The following is a 19,341-nucleotide window of genomic DNA, read 5'->3' on the forward strand; positions in this document are numbered from 1 at the left end:
ATGAAGTAGGGAATGAGAAGGGGCAACCCTGGGTCACATGTTGGGGTACAAGGGTAGCTAATAAGAGGGAAACCCACACTTGAGTTTATAATGTGCAGGAGGGAGCAATCGTGGTAGATGAAGTGCCTCGACCTTGATTTTTCCACCATTCTTTTTATGTTCTCTTCCTTTTTATGATTTTTTTTGATTAACTGCTCGGGGCTCAAGGGTTAGAGCATGATGCATAAGATATAGCAGTGAATTCCCCATTTTAAGGTGGGGCGGTTCATCGCACCCCCGGGATTGGGATAATTACGGGTTTTTATATGATGAAGAAGGCTCATAGAACCTGTAGGAACTAGGGTGATGGCCGTGATGATGGGGTAGAGCTCATGTATTGGCTTTTGCCCACGTGCTAAATGTATTTGTCCCGACCATATTTTGCATTTTGTGGTACATTTTCCTATTGAATGTGGCGATATATGCTTTTATCTTTCTTTTCATCTACATCAACCTTCGGGCTTTAGTCCAGGCCATGACCCAAGGTGTGGGCAAGGAGAAGGGGAAAGCTAACCCTATGTGGACCCAAATGGAGGAATGTGGACCGAGGCGGGAGAAATGATGAATGGGGTAATAATGAATGGAAAGAGGGTAATATAATTGGATAAGGGAGTGGGACCACGCAACCAAAATTGCGGTTTCCTGTGAAATACCATCCCTAGAACCAAATGGTCAGTAAAAGAGATGCCACGTGACTAGAATCCAAGGTTAATTCCTAAAAGGGGTCTAGGGAACAAAAGCAAAGACCTAGCCCATTCTTTCTGCCGAATCTTCCCATTAATCCATGCCCATAAATGTCCATAATAAAAAAACTACAATACAATTTCCAAATGACAAGGCATACCTTTAGATTCGGGAGGCCCGCCTTCAAACATACAATCGTGGCAGATGGGTGAGTGACCACATGCCTGTCTCAGGTGGTGGATAAAATGGCACAATGAGCTAGCTGGTGGCTGCAAGGGGTTGCTGGCTGTCGGCTAAGGACCATCTTGGAGAAAAAAAATCTCCTAGGGATATTACCCACAAAATGGTGGGTAATAGGGTCCTCTAAGAAGCCTTTTGAAGTCCATAAGTGCCATAATGATGAATAGGACTCCCAAAAGTAATGGACAAGGGGTTGGCCCCTTGTTCTCCACATAATAAACCTGTGGTGCTCTTAATGGGTGTGAGGGCACACAAATGACCTCATGGGTCTCCAAGTACGTCGAAGATGCCTGTAGACCATCTGTAAGGGCTCAAATGATGGTGTAAGTGATGCCACATCAGCATACAAGTCCTGGGTCATTTGCCAAGTGTATGGTACAACTATGGGGTTGGCTGGGCAAAGGTGAACCAGGTGCATCTTCCTCGTCCAATAAGTGAATCTCGAGCATTCTCTGAACATCTCTGGGAATCCATGGAGTGCTATCTACTGCTGTGGAGGCCCATGGATTTCAAAACACACCCAACATGTGCCAATGTAGCCCTCTGGAGGGTTAGGACCAATGTTGCAGTAATTGTTATCGGGATAATATCAGTGAGGGAAAAAATCGTAAAATACAAAAATATTCATTTTTTTTTCAATTTTTTTAATATCTAAAGCATCTACAACATAAAATAAATACATTGACACGTAAATATGATTAAAAAATTAATATATAAGATGTGTAATATCATTTCTAGTGCTACATCACACATTACAGTGAATTATGTCTTGAATAGTCAGTCCTGACTCTTGAGTCCCAACTCAGCCTCAAAATATCAACAAAAAATATAATAATGTATCTCATATCATGAGTCATAATGTCATATACAATGAAATGAACCAAATAACTAATACCACTGATTTCCTCTGCCCCTCTTGCGAGAAAATGCAATAGCTTTCCCTCTAGATGTAGATGCTGGTGGAGTTGGCAGTGGACTCTGCTGTGCTCTAGAAGCTGAAGAACTAGGAGCTACAGGAGGTAGACCACGTCCTCTACTGGTGACAGGGGTAGCCTAGGTAGGTTGTGTCACCTCCTCCTCTTGTTGCTCCTCCTCATCAAAAAATCGGAACAAAAAAAATAAAAAAAAATAAATAAATAAAATAAAATAAATCAAGATTTTATCCCAAAGAATCGCGATTTTTTGCAAAAAAAAATTAATGTAAAAATCGGGCGATAATATCGCCAAACTCAAAATCGCGATTTTCCGATATTATTGCGATTTTCGCAACACTGGTTAGGACCCCGTATATGAAGACCAAACCCAAAATGGAGACCACCTGCAATCCTGCTTAAGATCCAATGCGTCCCCTAGCCTTCCACTACAACAAGTCATCAAGGAAATCGGGTAAAAGAGCTTACAAACCATGGACAATAGGTGGGCACTTCAAAATGGCATGCCCTTCCATAGTGGGCTTTGGCATGTGCTAATGTATTCAAGTTCCAAGTGGTGTTAACCAAGTATCCTATTAGGTGGTTTCTTCTTCTAAAGGGGATAGTATGTCCAAGGTACATCCTTTAAAGGGTGGTGGCATGTGATAAAGAGATGAATGGAGTAGGGGATGAAAAGGGGCAGTCCTGAGCCTCATGCTGGGGTACAAAGGTAGCCAATAAAAGGAAAGCCCACACTTGGGTATATAATGCATAGGAGGGAGCAATCGTGGTACATAAGGTGCCTTGGACTTGATTTTTCCATCCTTCTTTATATGCCTATTGCTTTTTATGATTTTTCTTTAATTGACTGCTTGGCGCTCAAGGGATAAAAGCATGATGTGTGAGATATAGCAGTGGATACCCCCTTTAAGGTAGGGTGGTTCATTGCCCACTAGGGGTTGGAACAATCATGGGTTCTTGAATGATAAAGGAAGCTCATCTAGGGCCTGAAGTAACCAGGGTGATGGCCATGATGATGGGGTAGAGATTATGTGTTAGCTTTTGCCCACGTTCTAAAAGTGCTTTTCTCGGCCATCTTTTGCATTTTGTGGTACATTTTCCTGTTGAATGTGGCCACTTATGCTTTTACTTTTCTTTTTAGCTGCATCAACCTCCAGGCCATCATTCCAGGCTCGACCCAAGGTGTGGGCAAGGGGAAGGGGAAGGGGAAGGCTAATCCGATGTGGACCCAGTGGAGGAATGTTGACCCAGGTGGGAGAAATGATGAATGGGGGTTATAATGAGTGGAAGGGGAGTAATATATATGGATGAGGGAGCGGGACCACGCAACCAAAATCAGGGTTTCCCATGTAGTACCATCCCTAAAGTCTAAGAGTCAGTAAAAGAGATCCCACGAGGCTAGGGTCCAAGGTTAACATCCAAAAGCGGTCTAGGAGACAAGAGCACAGATCTAGCCCACTCTTTCTGCCAAATCCCCCCATTAATCCATGCCCAGAAGTGTCCATGATAAGAAAACTACAATTCTCAATGACAAGGCATACATTTAGGTTCGGGAGACCCACCTTCAAACATACGATCATGACAGAGGGGTGAGGGACCACATGGCTGGCTCAAGTGGTGGAGAAATGGCACAACGAGCTACTTGGTGGCTTCAAGGAGCTGCTGGCTGCCATCTGAGGACCATCTTGGAGAATTTTTTTCCTCCTAGGAATATCACCCACAAAATGGTGGGTAACAAGGACCATTCTTGTCTTGGATTGACACATCCTCAAAGAATTTCCTCTTCGACTACTCGTACCTATTTGATGCCCTACCTCATCCTCAAAGAGTATCGGAGCTCAGATGCTTACCCAATCCTCCATTCTTTCTTCATAATGTGAAGACAAGAATGATGTGTTTATCTCTCCCTCTCAACTAGGGAGGAGATATCAACCATTCCAAGCTTGTTTCTCAGATACACAAGCTTTTTATTAAGAAGAGATTTTGTCAAAATATCAGCTACCTTCTCATCAGTGGAGATACATTGTAGTTGTACTGATCCAGGTGGATATTGGTGGCCACTCGCTTATTCCACCTAGACCTCCAGTCGGTTTCATCAGTTTCCTTGATCATAGCAACATTTACTATTTTTAGCAGTTTTTCAAGTCCTGAACTTCCGAAGCTATTTTGACCCCTTATACGACGTTTTTTCGAGGTCCGCAGTAAGCCCATAGCCATAGGCTGGGGCCTACTACAAATCTTGTAGTACTCGGAGAGATCTTTCCAACGAGGTATCGTACGCACCAAACGAAGATCATATGACCAAGTTATGACCCCGGGAAGTTTGCTACCCAATTAACCCCAACGAGGCCCACAAACTCTTGGTGTTCCATCTCCTAAGGTTAGGGTTTTGGCTGTTTAGGGTTTCCTTTCATTCAATAATAAAAAGGCCCTTAAGCCTCATTGTAATACAATTTAGAGGCATGTAGTTGACACATCTCTTCTTAGAGATAAGCTACCATTCCTTGAGCTAGCTTATTTCCATTTTGTATGTAAGCATATTTAAATTCTTTGATATTAATGAAATGAAATTTTATTTTTGTTGTACCTCCGTGTTTATGTTTATATCTATATTTTGTTGTGTTCCTGTATAAGTCTGGATCATGCACCACCCCATCTTGCACCAATTTTCGTATGTAATGATACTTGTTGTTTATCTGCTTCATCTTTGCATGGAATATGGGGTCTTCAAACAACCTTATGCAACTTGTGTTGTCACAATGTATAATTGTAGGGTTTGTTACCGCTCAAACTCGCAGGGGACCTAAGGGGGGGATCACTAAAGGGAAAATGCTAGGCCAGGGGTAACAAATGGAAACTTAACCCATTGTCACCTCAGCTAAGGCTCTCTTCTATTTAAAAACTTTCACCGATGGGAGGAGACCCGATATATTATGGAGTCACCAATGAAGGATAAGCCAATGAAATGATGTGGAGTGACCCAAGCAATCCCTTTCTCGGAAAAGTTAGAAGGATAAAGCTTGCTTGCTTCCTAAGCAAAGTACAAAGTATTCTAGGGAGAGGAAAGGAGGATTCAAGGTTTAGGTTTATGGGATATGACTTATGAAGGAACTTCCAAATCCTTAAAATCCTTATTGTTATTGGTATCCCAGGTAGTTCTTGAAGAATTGTCTTTTTCAAAGGAATGAGACCACACAGCACCAAGTGGACCCTGTCTTGGATAGGGGGGATGAGTATAGCAACCAATGATGTTCTTAACCTAGACAAGGTGGGGAAAGGATTAAAGAAAGAATTTTCACTTAAAGGTGTTGATTTGACCCTTTGAGGTACTAGCCTTGGGGATGTTAAAGCAAAGTTTTATCCCGAAGCTAGGGCTTGGCTTTTCTCCCAACTCCACCGTTGGAATCGCTTCAAAATTGGAGGAGACCTTGAGGAAACAACAACGCAGGATACCCTAGGAGATCGAAATTTTTGGAGGGCTAGCTTGTCCGAAAATTGATGCCATAGGTGCACCAACTTGGCTAGACCTAGAAGAAGGTGAAGGAATGTGATTTTTGGTGACCACCTTTTGGTAGATTAGTGCCTTAGTCTTTGGGAGAATGGATTCTATGATGAATATGAGTAGGATTTCTTGGTTCCTAGTCAAGGAGGTCTCAAGACCACTTCGCTAGCCTTCTAGGTCAAGGAGAAGCAATCTTGCAACTTTTATACTTCGATGCACAAAGGGAATGGCTTATCAAGGTCAAATTCTTTGATAGAATTACCCCTAGGAGATTTCGTTCATATTACATGGTCCATACATTGAGAAATGCTATAACAGAGACAAAATTCCACAATTTTAAGTAGTAAATGCATGCAACAATTAGCCCTAGAACAACAAAAATCTCAGTCCAATGCATATGACAAATTAAAACAAGGATAACATTAAAAGCATATACTTACATGTAACAGAATATATCCAACCATTCACAATTGACAAGAAAGAAGCTCCAAGAGAAGATAAACCAATATCCACACATCAAAATTCATCTATAAAGCTCCAATTCATTCTCTAGAAAAAGTGTGAAAATATCAAGAGAGAAAAGATCCAATCCAAAGTGATGATGAGCAAATGAGCTCATCTCACTTGTATATATACACAACTTAGGAGTTCGAATTAGCCTCGTTGGCCTACATAAACCCCAAAAATAAAATAATGTTATAATAATTCAACTTTTGGTGACAAGCCCACCAAACTAGCTCATAATTGAAAAAGTAAGCCTCTCAAGAGGTCAAATAATAGTCTATGCATGTCGTAGGGCCCTCTAAGAGGCCTAATGAGGTCCATGGGTGCTGTAATGAAGAGTAGGACCCTCAAAAGCAGTGGATAAGGGGGCGCCCCTTGTAATAACCTGTCGTGTTCCAAATGATATGTGGGGATGCACAAGTGTCCTCATGGGTCTCCAAACAAATCAAAGATGTATGTAGATCGCTTGCAAGGGCTAGGATGATGGTGTAGGTGATGCCACATCATCGTGCAAGTCTTGGATCATCTACCAAGTGTATGGTGCAAATCTGGGGCCAGCTGGGCATGATGGATCATGTGCATCTCCCTCGTTCAATAAGTGAATCACGAGCAATCTTTTAATGGATGTGGGCATCCATGGAGTGTTGTTTGCTACTGTGGAGGCCCATGGCTCTCAACGCACACCCTACAAGTGCCAATGTATCCCTCTGAAGGATTAGGACCCCATATAGGGAGACCAAACCCAAAATGGAGACCATCTACAATTCTGCATAAGATCCAATGTGTCCCCTAACCTTCCATTACAACAAGTCATTAGAGAAATTGAGTAAATGAGCTTACCAATCATGGACCATAGGTGGGGACTTCAAAATGGGCTTAACCAAGTATCCTATTAGGTGGTTTCTACTTCTAAAGGGGATGATATATTCAAGGTACATCTTTCAATAGGTGGTGGCATGTGACGAATAGGTTAATGAAGTAGGGGATGAGAAAGGGGCAACCCTGGGCAACATGCTGGGGTACAAGGGTCACTAATAAAAGGGAAGCCCACACTTGGGTTTATAATGTATAAGAGGGATAAATCGTGGTACATGAGGCGCCCCGACCTTGATTTTTCCACCCTTCTTTTTATGCTTTTTGCCTTTTTATGATTTTCTTTGATTAACTGCTCGGAGCTCAAGGGGTAAGAGCATGATGCATTAGATATAGCAACGAATACCTCCTTTTAAGGTGGGGTGGTTCATTGCCCACTAGGGGTTGGGACAATCATGGGTTCCTATATGATGAAGGAGGCTCATAGAACCTGTAGGAACCAGGGTGATGGCCAACATGATGGGGTAGAGCTAATGTATTTCCTTTTTCCCACGTGCTAAATGTGTTTGCCCCAACCATCTTTTGCATTTTGTGGTACATCTTCTTGTTGAATGTGGCCAAATATGCTTTTGTCTTTCTTTTTAACTACATCAACCTCTGGGGCATCATTCCAAGCCTGAACCAAGGTGTGGGGAAGGGTTGAGCTAACCCTATGTGGACCTAGTGGAGGAATGTGGACTTAGGTGGGAGAAATGATGAATGGGGTAATAATGAGTGGAAAAGGGATAATATAAGCGGATAAGGGAGCGAGACCATGCAACCAAAATCGGGGTTTCCCGTGAAATACCATCCCTAAAGCCAAATGGTCAGTGAATGAGATCCCACAGGACTAGAATCCAAGGTTAATATCCAAGAGGGGTATAGGGGACAAGAACACAGACCTAACCCATTCTTTCCACTGAATCCCCCCATTAATCCATGCTCAGATTTGTCCATGACAAGCAAACTACAATACTCAATGACCAAATGACAAGGCATACGTTTAGGTTCGAGAGGCCCACCTTCAAACATACGATCATGGTAGATGGGTGAGGAACCACATGGCTGGCTGAGGTGGTGGAGAAATGGCACAATGAGCTAGCTAGTGGCTACAATGAGTTGTTGGCTGCTGGCTAAGGACCATCTTAGAGAAAAAAATTATCCTAGCGATATCACCCACAAAATGGTGGGTAACATCTCGCTCCAACTAGGACGTGATCTCTTGAAGAAGTGTATGAAGCTACTCGAGCGGGAGGTCACAAGAACTCCAACAATCTCTTGGTTACCATTGACTTGTCACCAACACATATAATAGATGGAAAAACATGGGGCAACATGCTTTTGCAGCGTCTCATGATCGCACATGCTATATGTTAGACCATAAAATCAACAAAAAATAAAATATGCAAATATGCATCTATCTACCATGAGAAATATCATATGACATTAGTTATAATGCGGAAATGAATATGCAATACATCCTACTCTACCATGCATATGATATAATACCAAGTGCTAGGTATAATCATAGACCCAATGCAACCAACATGTCAATTGATTAATACAAGAATGCATGCCTCCATGATTATTTTTGTAGTGGACCTGATAATGGGAATGATAATATGAGCGGTTGTGAGGGAGGGAGGTGGGAAAACAAGAGACCCATATGCCATAGAAAGGAACCTTGGACGAAGGAAAAGACACCAGCCGAGAGGATTGGATTTGATCCTTCAACCAGGAGATGGAAATGTCAATAACCAAGTATATGAATCTTTGATGGAGAACTATCTCAAGCCTATCATCCTTAGGGTAAGGAGTGAAAGACTCAGACATATTTAGAATGTTACTATTTTGGTCATTGGGAAACAAGAAGTGGACTCATCATTGTAGTTGGGGAAAAACCATGATTCTTGGTTCTTTGTAGGGGAAATCAGCTCTTCATCAAGACCAGGGGAATGAACATCATCACAAACATTTATTTCCAGTTTAGGGGAGGAACGCTCAAACATGGAGAAAAACCCTTTATCGGTGGCATGGCCTAGAAAGTATCTTCCTCAATTTCTTTTATATTAGAGTCATCATAATTTCCCACAATCTTGGAGGGCTCTTCTTTGATTGAATCATCCTTGAACATAAAGAAAAGACTTTTCCAACCACTAGGAAGGGCTTTATAAGGACCAACATTGTTATTCAGAAGGGGCGGAGCATTTTCATATTCCTCGAGCTCATTCTTATGGACTTGATGAACCATGGGTTCTTCATTCCTATAATCATACCTAATTCCCCAATCAACAGCCCAAAAGTCACTCACAGATTCTCTGTTTATTTGACCATCATGACCTTCCTTAGCATCCTCACGTTCTTCACTATATATTTGGTGTTGGTTAGGATGCTATTCATTCTCTTCTTTAGACAGGGAGGACTTGTCCTCCTTCATCCGTTCTCGAAGAATGATCTCCAAGGTATTTACGACATGATTTTGATAAAGTGCCTCAAGAAGAAGGTCATCGGTGGGACTCTCTTTATATTCACTCTTCATGTTATGGAGCCTTTCCAATTGCTCGCAATAGTGGGAGAAAATATCTTGGGAGTTATATGTGGCCATCAGTTTCCTGCAAGAGTTTTCATATTCCATCATCCATTCTTGTAATGTCAGAGGGCTCTTGGGGTTGAGATCTTCCTCATTATCCTCAGAGGACATGCTTTCCAATGCATGAATCTCTCTTTGGGCACTATTATTAAAGTATGCGTCAATAAGAGGCTCTTCTTCAAGCATGAAACCATATTTGATAAATTCCTCCTCCCGAAGGGCGATATCTAACATTTGGCATATGTCTTCATGAGATTGGAAACTCGGCCCTTCATGCAACAAGAAGTGCGTGGTCAACATTGGAAGAGAATGAATGTTATTAGGTTTACATGACTCAAGCCAATCAGTACTTGGGGCAATGGATAGGACAAACAATTCTATTTGGTCACAAGGTTGAGTTATATTTTGCTTTGAAAGGTACCTTATGAACCTTACCACGTGGTTGGCTGCGGAATGTGGATCCCCATTGAACATTGGCATCTTCTTCATGGATTTCGATGAAGGATATCTTGGGGTCCCTGTCATGTCTATGGCGGGAATATATGTGTTCAACATGTTGCTGGGTCCTTAATGACATGGGAGTCACCAAGGTGAATGAAATTGCCATAACAAATGCTTGCTTCACCCTAGAAGCATTGACTTTGAAGTTCAATGGAGAACTAGGGCTTCGTTCTTCCAATGGAGTTGACAATAATGATATGTCAATATGTTGTATGGGGAACAAAACACACATTTCATGTCCCCACCAATGGCGCCAAAATGTTACCACTCAAACTAACAAGGGACCTAAGGGGGGGATCCCTAAAGGGAAAATGCTAGACCAATGACAACAAATGGAGACTTAGCCCACTGTCACCTCAACGAAGGCTCCCTTCTATTTATGACCTTTCATCGATGGGAGGATACCTGGTATATTATGGAGTCATCGATGAAGGATAAGCCAATGAAATGATGTAGAGTGACCCAAACAATCCCTTTCCCGGAAGAGTTAGAAGGATAAGGCTTGCTTGCTTCCTAAGCAAAGTATAAAGTCTTCTAGGGAAAGGAAAGGAGGATTCAAGGGTTAGGTTTATGGGATATGACTTATGAAGGAACTTCCCAATCCCTAAAATCCTTATTGTAATTGGTATCCCAGATGGTTCTTGAAGAATTGTCTTTTCAAAGGAATGGGACCACACGGGACCAAGTGGACCTGGTCTAGGATAGGGGGAATGAGTATGGCAACCAATGATGTTCTTACCCTAGACAAGGTGGGGAAAGGATCAAAGAAAGAATTTTCACTTGAAAGTGTTGATTTGACCCTTTGAGGTACTAGCCTTCGGGATGCTAAGGCAAAGTTTGATCCCGAAGCTAGGGCTAGGCTTTTCTCCCAACTCCATCGTCAGAATGGCTTCAAAATTGGTTGATGATATGTTCAAGGTACATCCTTCAAAAGGTGGTGGCATGTGACAGATAGGTGACTAAAGTAGGGGATGAGAAAGGGGTAGCCCTAGGCCAAATGCTAGGGTACAATGGTAGCTAATAAAAGGGAAGCCCACACTTGGATTTATAATGTATAGGAGGGAGCAATCGTGGTACATGAGGTGCCCCAGCCTTGATTTTTCCACCCTTCTTTATGTGTCTTTTGTCTTTTTATGATTTTCTTTGATTAACTACTCGGGGTTCAAGGGGTAAGAGCATGATGCATAAAATATAGTAGTGAATACCCCCTTTTTAAGGTGGGGAGGTTCATTGCCCACCAAGGGTTGGGATAATCATGGGTTCCTATATGATGAAGAAGGCTCATAGAACCTGTAGGAACCAAGGTGATGGCCAAGATGATGGGGTAGAGCTCATGTATTGGCTTTTGCCCACGTGCTAAACGTATTTGTCCCGGCCATCTTTTGCATTTTGTGGTACATCTTCCTGTTGAATGTGGCCAAATATGCCTTTATCTTTCTTTTTAGCTGCATCAACCTCTGGGGCATCATTCCAAGCCTGACCCAAGGTGTGGGTAAGGGTAAGGGGTGAGCTAACCCTATGTGGTCCCAGACGGGAGAAATGATGAATGGGGTAATAATGAGTGGAAAATGGGTAATATAAGCAGATAAGGGAGTGGGACCACACAACCAAAATCAGGGTTTCTCATGAAATACTATCCCTAAAGCTAAATGGTCAATAAAAGAGATCCCACGGGACTAGAATCCAAGGTTAATATCCAAGAGGGGTATAGGGGACAAGAGCACAAACCTAACCCATTCTTTCCGCCGAATCCCCCCATTAATCCATGCCCAGAAGTGTCCATGATAAGCAAACTGCAATACTTAATTACCAAATGACAAGGCATACCTTTAGGTTCGGGAGGTCCACCTTCAAACATATGATCATGGCAGATGGGCGATGGACCACATGGCTGGGTCAGGTGACGGAGAAATGACACAATGAGATAGCTAGTGGCTACAAGGGGCTGCTGGTTATCAGCTGAGGACCATCTTGGAGAAAAATATTTCGCCTAGGGATATCACCCACAAAATGGTGGGTAACAGGGTCCATCGGTCCTTCAAACAAACTGGATAACAACTTCCTCAACCAAATAGCTTCTCTACTAACTTCACATGCTGTAATGTATTCAGCTTCAACACTACTTAATGGAATCGATTCTTGCTTTCTTCTCATGCATTTGATCATAGAGGATCCCAAGATAAAACATCCTCCGGTAGTGCTTCTTCCATCTGTTTCACTGCCTCCCCAATCGGAATCAATATTTCCCATTATTTGGATATTATTCTTTCCATCATACTTTAGGCCTTAATGTATTGTGCCTCGCAGATATCTCAATATATGTTTGGCTGCTATCTGGTGGTCATGTCTATGCTCCATCTAAAACTGACTGAGAATATTCACTACAAAGCAAATATATCTGGACAAGTGTTCACATGATACATCAGAGATCCAACCAATTGTCTATAACTTGTAGGATCCACAGGGCTTGATTCTGAACTAATTAATCTTTTCAAATTTGTGACCATGGGAGTTGTCATCGGTTTGCTATCCATCATGCCAAACCTTTGTAGCATCTTAATTACTTACTTTCCTTGACCTAGATACATTTCGCCAGGTTTTTGCCAAAGTTCCAATCCCAAGTAATATGGCATAAGCCCTAGATACTTCATATCGAATTTTGCTGCCAATTGTTTCTGCATTCTTGAATACGACTTTCCACACTTGTTATGAGAAGGTCATCCACATATAGAAGGATGATCACCGGTTCATCCTTCACTATGATATAAATATTTGGATCTGCAAAACTCTTTAGAAAGCCCATTCTTTGTAGATATGTATCCATCCTGGCATACCAATCCATTGGGGCTTGTTTAAGTCCATAAAGTGCCTTCTTTAGTCTGCAGACATGAGTTTATTTATTATGTACTTCAAATCCCAAGGGCTGTTCAATATATACTTCTTCATCAATGGTACCATTCAAGAAAGTTGTCTTCACATCCATTTGATGAATATTTCATCCCATAGTTGCTGCCAAGGAGACCAACGATCTTATAGTTGTCTGTCTTGTTGTAGGTGCAACTGTTTCTTCGTAATCGATGCCTTCTTGTTGAGAGAAACCCCTAGCCACAAACCTTTCTTTGTACTTGTCAATGTTTCCATTTGTGGCATGCTTAAGCTTGTAGAGCCTTTTTGATGTTACAACAAATTTGTCATTCGGCGTAGGAACGATTTCCCAAACTCCATCTTTCATTATAGATTGATATTCTTCTCTCATGGCATCTTTCCATTCTTGATGTTTGACAACTTCTTCAAAAGAGGATGGTTCTACTTCAATCAATTTTGTCATATAGGTTGCATACCCTGAATATCTTTTAGGCTTTTTACTTTTCCTGAATGTTTCTTTAGTTGCAACATGTTCTACTTCTTGAAGAGTTGATGTTAACCAAGTGGGTCTCTTATGAGTTTCAGGGATTATGACTTGTTGCATAGGGTCACTGGGACCTTCTTCTTCATGATTAAGTATAGTATCTTCTTCTTCCCTTGGACATTCTTCAAATATAGGTAGATATTCATCATCGAAATCAATAGGGAGATCTTTAGACTTCTTATAAGCAATGTTTTCATCAAAAATCACATCTCTACTTACTTCAATTCGGTGACCTTCCTTGATGTAGATCCTATATGCCTTTGATGAGGTACTATAGCCAACAAATATGCCCTTCATGCTTGTAGGATCCAATTTCTTCCTTTTATCTTTTGGAATGTGAATGTAGACAAGGCAGCCAAATATTCGAAGATGATCTACACTAGGTTTTCTTCCGGTAAACGCTTCTTCAAGAGTCATGTTGTCAAGTATCTTATGAGGACTTCGATTTTGAATATAGACAATTGTTTTGGATGCTTCACCCCACAGGAATTGAGGTAAGTCTTGATCATGTAACATAGCTCTAATGCATTCTTCAATTGTACGATTCTTCCTTTTTGCTACTCCATTTTGTTCTAGATTATATGGAACTATCAACTCTTCCTTAATTCCAGCCTCCTGACAAAAAGTTGAGTTCTTTTGATGTGTATTCCCCTCCATTGTCAGATCTTATCACTTTTATCTTTCTTTTTGTAAGATTCTCCACTTTTGCTTTGAATTCTTGAAAATTTTCAAATACTTCATCCTTGGACATAAGTAAATAAATCCAAGTCTTTCTTGAGTGGTCATCAATGAAATTTATATAGTACAGATGACCTTCAAGAGATTTTGTAGCCATGGGACCACAAACATCAAAGTGAATGAAATCCAAAGTTTCCTTAGATCTTGAAGCACTGCTTCCAAAGGGTTTCTTTACATTTTTACTTAGAGCACATCCCTTACAAATTCCTTCATTTTCTTCCTTCAATTCAAGGATGCCATTTACCATCAAGTTTAAGGATGGTAGCATTTTGTAATGAAGGTGTCCAAACCTTCTATGAAAAAATTCATATGGATTGATTTCAAGGTGAACCAAGGCTTGAGAGAGAGGTGTAAGTAATCTATAGAGCCTTCCCTCACGAATCCCAATTATTTTTGCATTATTAATGCTAGAGCCCTTACCCCATACCATAACTTTTCCATCTACAAAAGAAATTCTATCTCCTTTATCTTCTAGGCAAGAAATAGAAAGTAATTTTTTCTTCAAACTTGGGACATATAGGATGTTGTTGAGATGTATGTTCCCTCCATCTTCCAGTTGCAACGTGGTTGATCCAATTCCTTTGACTACATAGTTTTTCTTGTCTCCAAGCTTGACTAAATGAGAAGATATTCCTTTTGATAGGGTCTTTAGTTGTCCATGTTCACCTGTCATATGTCTAGAAGCTCCATTGTCAATTACCCATATGTTGTCATCTTCAAAAGTACCTATAAGTGCTGAGAATAATCCTTTGTTCTTTGTAGTGGAGGTCTTGGTCATATAGTTCTTGATAGATAATAAGAAATCCCCAAATGCTTTGATGCCTAGCTTGAGATGTGTTGTCATCATGGAGAGTTGCTCCAATGAGAACTTCTTCAAGGATGTAGTGAACTTCATTATGCCCTTTGTCAACGTTAGCTTCGATACCATGTTGAGAAATCGATAGGGCTACAATTGAAGTGATTTCTCTTAAACTTGATAATTTCTTGTCATATTCTTTTACTTTCTTTCTTATTAGTTGCTTCTTCTCTTATTATCATATTGTTCTTATCATCAAACAGCTACCAAAAACATGAAGGTCAATAGTACACAAGGAAACAAAATGTAGGTTGCTAGCCAAGGCCAAAACCTCTCCTAGAGAGGAGAACCTGCAAAAATAACTTCTCTTCTTATAGATTCTTCAAATGACAAATTTCAAGACCTCCAGACCAAGACCAAGACCCTTCCAAGACCAAGTCAAACCTTTTGGAGGATGTGCTTCTTCTTACCAAGTCAAACCTTTTGGAGGATGTGCTTATTCTTGCCAAGTCAAACCAAGTCAAATCTCTTCCAAGTGTAGAACTTCAACCCCTAGCTTCAGATTTCGACCGTCACTGCAGCCCTGAAATTTTCAGCCCTCCGCAACAAGCTGAAACTTCGCATGTGTGGGTGAATTAGGAATCCTTAGGATTCCTCCTTCCTTCACTTGGGTTGCTTCCACTTATAAGGCTTGTAGGTGACCAAATAGACTTCTTCTCTTCCAATTTTGGCTCTTCTTTGATTACTTGAAGACTTCGACCTTTTAGCTATAGAAACCCTAGCCTTCTTCGCACATGTGAGAGAGAGGGAGTGTAAAAATAAGAAATTTCGTTTTCCTTCTTTCTTCTAGACCTTCACTTGCCTTTTCCTTCTTATTCTTGCTTCCTTGATGAGTGAGTGATTTATCCTTCAAATGAGGTCGAAGGGTCTCTTATATATAGCCCTTCCAGGATGACGAATTGCCCTAATTAGGCTGACTTCTCTGCTACCAAGCCGACTTGGTGTCAGAGGGGTAATTTGACTTTTTTTGACTCAAATTAATTTTTTTGACTTGTTAAAGATGCCCAATGGTGTCTTTTATATGACAATGACTCAATTGACTTCTTGACTCTATGACAAACCCTAGAAGCACACAATGGGTGCTTGACCTAAAATAAATTGACCTTGAACATGAAACCCATGCTATAAAAATAATAATAATAATTTTCTTTTTTTTTACAATATACAAGAATCAAGAGTACATTACATTTAATGAAGACTAAACCTAGTTACATATTTCAACAGTTGTTGATGGTGTACAATCCAACAAGGGCATCATATATCTCCTTAGAAGATTTGAGATCAGCAACATAAGGAATTAGATGATCCCTAACAGATTCCACAATGATGCTCATGGCCAAGATGTCATCCTCATGAAACTTCTCCTTTCCTGCTTGATCAGTTGGTTCAGTGACTTTTCCCAAAACAATACCCAAGGCCTTATTACTTGCAAGCACTAAATCAATCCTACTCTTCCGTGCCCTGTAATTTGCAGCCCCTTCAAGCTTGTTTTCTGTCTTCATGACCAATAAAAACAAAAGATATAGAATCCCAATGCTCTTCAAAGTGCTCTCAATGCTCTTTGAGGTGCTATTCAAGGTGATCTCAATGCTCTTTCCCTTCACCAAAGCTCTAATACCATCTTGATTTTCTAGTGCAATCAAGACTAGTACGATTTTTCAAACTGATAATTACTTCCAATGGTACAATTAGACTTCTTTACAACATTCTAATCATTAAGCGGTTATACATGAAAATTTTCAACCATTAACGTCTTCAATAGAGCAATAGAGATCACAGTAAACAATAAGACAAGAGATACCAAAATTTAGGTCAGCGACTAGGGGAAAACCCATCAATATTTCCTGATGAGAGAGTTCAATTCATCAAAATGTACATCAGAATATTCCAAACAAAATTTCAATCTCTGACCTCAATATTTCCGAAGTCAAACCAGTCAATAGAGAGAGAAAATAGTCAACACTGGTCCAACTCAAAGTCTACAAAAGAGGGGCCAAATTTTGGCCTGAGGTAGCTGAACAGAAGGGGGCAAAATACGGTCAAATCACAGTCAACAAACCACAGTTAGATTTCGGTCAGAGCACAGAAGTTGACCTGCAGTCAACCCTCGGTCAACGAGCCAGAACAGGAGCAGAAATTTCGGTCAACCTCAGTCAATGAGCCATAGAGAATCTCGGTCTCCAAAACCAGTCAAAATCTCAGTCAAACAGAAGCAAGCATACCCAAGTCAATGCTGGTGAAACAGAAGATAAGAGAGTTGGTCAATGCAAAAATATTCTCTCTTTTCTCTTTTGCACGTTTGGATGAATCTCCTTGTTTCAGATCGAATTGATGTGATTGATGAGATGTCAAATAAGGTCAATCAAACTTCTATTTATATGAGTTAGGGGGGGTGTTTTGACCATAGGGTCAAAGTTCAAACCCATTCAATGAGTGGGGCCGACTTGACCAAATGAGGCCGATGTGGTGAACATGAAGAATACAAATTTCTCCTTTGATTTATCAATGAAAATACCCACCCTGGCTACCAATTTTCAACACCTTTTAGCCCAAATTAGCTTGCCAGTCTTCGTGTTTTTACTCAGAATCAAGGAGACACTCTAGTGTTTTTTTTTATTTGCATGCATTGAAAATCATACTTAATCATAAATCTACATTAATTTCATGTTTTCCTTCATTTTTGGCGTATATTACTTCTTGTTTTTGCACTTGTTACTGCAGAACAAGAAGGGTTATCACCTATTAGTGATCATACTTAATAATTTTATCACTTGGAATCCTTTATAGACTTGTTTGCTGGCTGCGTGCTCATTGCGTTTGTTGATTTTCCATCTTATTTGTTTGGGACAATAGCATACTTCTTTGATCTGAGGTCAGTTCAATCCCCTAGGAATACTTCTTTGATCTGAGGTCAGTTCAATCCCCTAGGAACCATAGTGCATAACTAGAGCATTTAGGGAAGTTCCCTTGCGGTTGGAAAAGCAACCGAAGAGAAAAAGGAATAGAGTGGGGTGACATTGGCTTTCTTCCTATGCTTATCCAAATTCCCAGGCATTGTAGGAAAGCAATTTTCTGGGTGATAACAATTATGGTGGTAGTAACAATGGGGCAGACGAGAGTGGTGCAGTAAAAGGTAAAATGGCATGGAAACTAAAACACTAATGGATAGTATACTTAAATATAACCTGTGCTTCTCTATTACTAGACAACCTTTCTTTTGGATGCGTTGCCATTTTAAAAGAGAGATGCAGATCACAAAAGGAGGATTTTAGGACATTTTTTGTGTTTTTTTTCTTCCTGCATATTCACAGGAGCTTAAATAACATAGGTCATTTAGCTCTTCGCCATCCTTTTATTCAAGTGCTGTTCTATATCTCTGTTCTCTATCACCATGCATAAAATATACCATTATTTAATACTGTCTTTTTTAATAGGAAATTTCGTTGTTTCCTATATAAAATACTCATCTTTTTTTTGGTTTGTAACTACAGAACAAATGGATCATTTTGTTATCCTTGCATAATTTTTTTGTAGAAAAATATGTTGGAATTTCAATGTTTGTTCACTAATTGTTTCTTTTAAAGTTAAAATGTTACCGCTGAATGCGATTTCGTAGCAGTTTAGAAATAAAATTCCTCCATTTTAATCTGATTAATGGAATTAAATAGTCGTTAATGAAAACTACTTAATGTTCTCTATTGACTAGTGACATCAACTTTACTGAATATCTGACACTGTTAAAAATGTGATTGTGATCTTTATTTTGATCATGCCATCGATATTCTCTATTAATTGTGATTTTTATTTTGTTCCTCTGCCATTTTAGTGGCTTTAACCATGATTTCTAGGTATATTAATTTAAGATGCTCAGAAGAAGAAAAAGGGTTTCCTTAACATATGGCCTTGATGATGTTTTGATTGGCACAACTGAGTAGATGTGTTTAACTTTCTGATACATTGATCTCTTCTTCTTTTTTTCTGTCACAGGACAATTGTCAATGGTATATGCTACCTTGCTACTTTTGTATTTGCTCTGAATTCAATTGGCTTGACTCTTTACTCAGGCCAGTTAGCTATCAAATCCTGGGTTGACATTTTTAAAGGTGAATCAGATTCCAGGCCCATGGAAGCAAAGAGTGAAATAGATGTAGACGTTAAAGATGAGAAAGAGTAAATACTCTCAGCTTGAAATCCCTTTGCTTGTCCTTTCCTTTAACCTCCTGGCAGCAATGCATTTCCAGAGGCTTTGCTGTCTTGAAACACGCTGCATATATTCATAATTACGTACATGGACAGAAAGCTAGAAAGGTCTGTAACATTAAAGAAAGTTGTCGCAAATCTGTCAAAAAAATTATTTGTTTACATTTGATTACCATCAACCATCAACAGAATTATATTGACAGATCAATTACCATTAATCCATCAATTGTTTAGAATTATATTGACAGATCAATTACCATTAATCCATCAATTGTTTAGCATAACAATTTTGAC

General features: G+C 40.1%; 1 protein-coding gene across 1 annotated transcript in view; it reads left to right on the forward strand.

Annotated features, from left to right (window-relative positions):
- LOC149192916 (uncharacterized) overlaps window positions 1–19,341 on the forward strand; it is a 194,144-nt gene extending 174,803 nt beyond the window's left edge. Inside the window, exon 4 of the mRNA XM_089404726.1 lies at window positions 18,835–19,341. Coding sequence (XP_089260852.1) covers window positions 18,835–19,021 — 187 coding nt within the window. The 3' untranslated portion in view covers window positions 19,022–19,341. The remainder of the gene's footprint in view (window positions 1–18,834) is intronic.

Source organism: Pinus tabuliformis, chromosome 2_2 (assembly GCF_031772625.1).
Source record: "Pinus tabuliformis cultivar Carrire ecotype Pingquan chromosome 2_2, CPIR1, whole genome shotgun sequence".
NCBI classification, from domain to species: Eukaryota; Viridiplantae; Streptophyta; class Pinopsida; order Pinales; family Pinaceae; genus Pinus; species Pinus tabuliformis.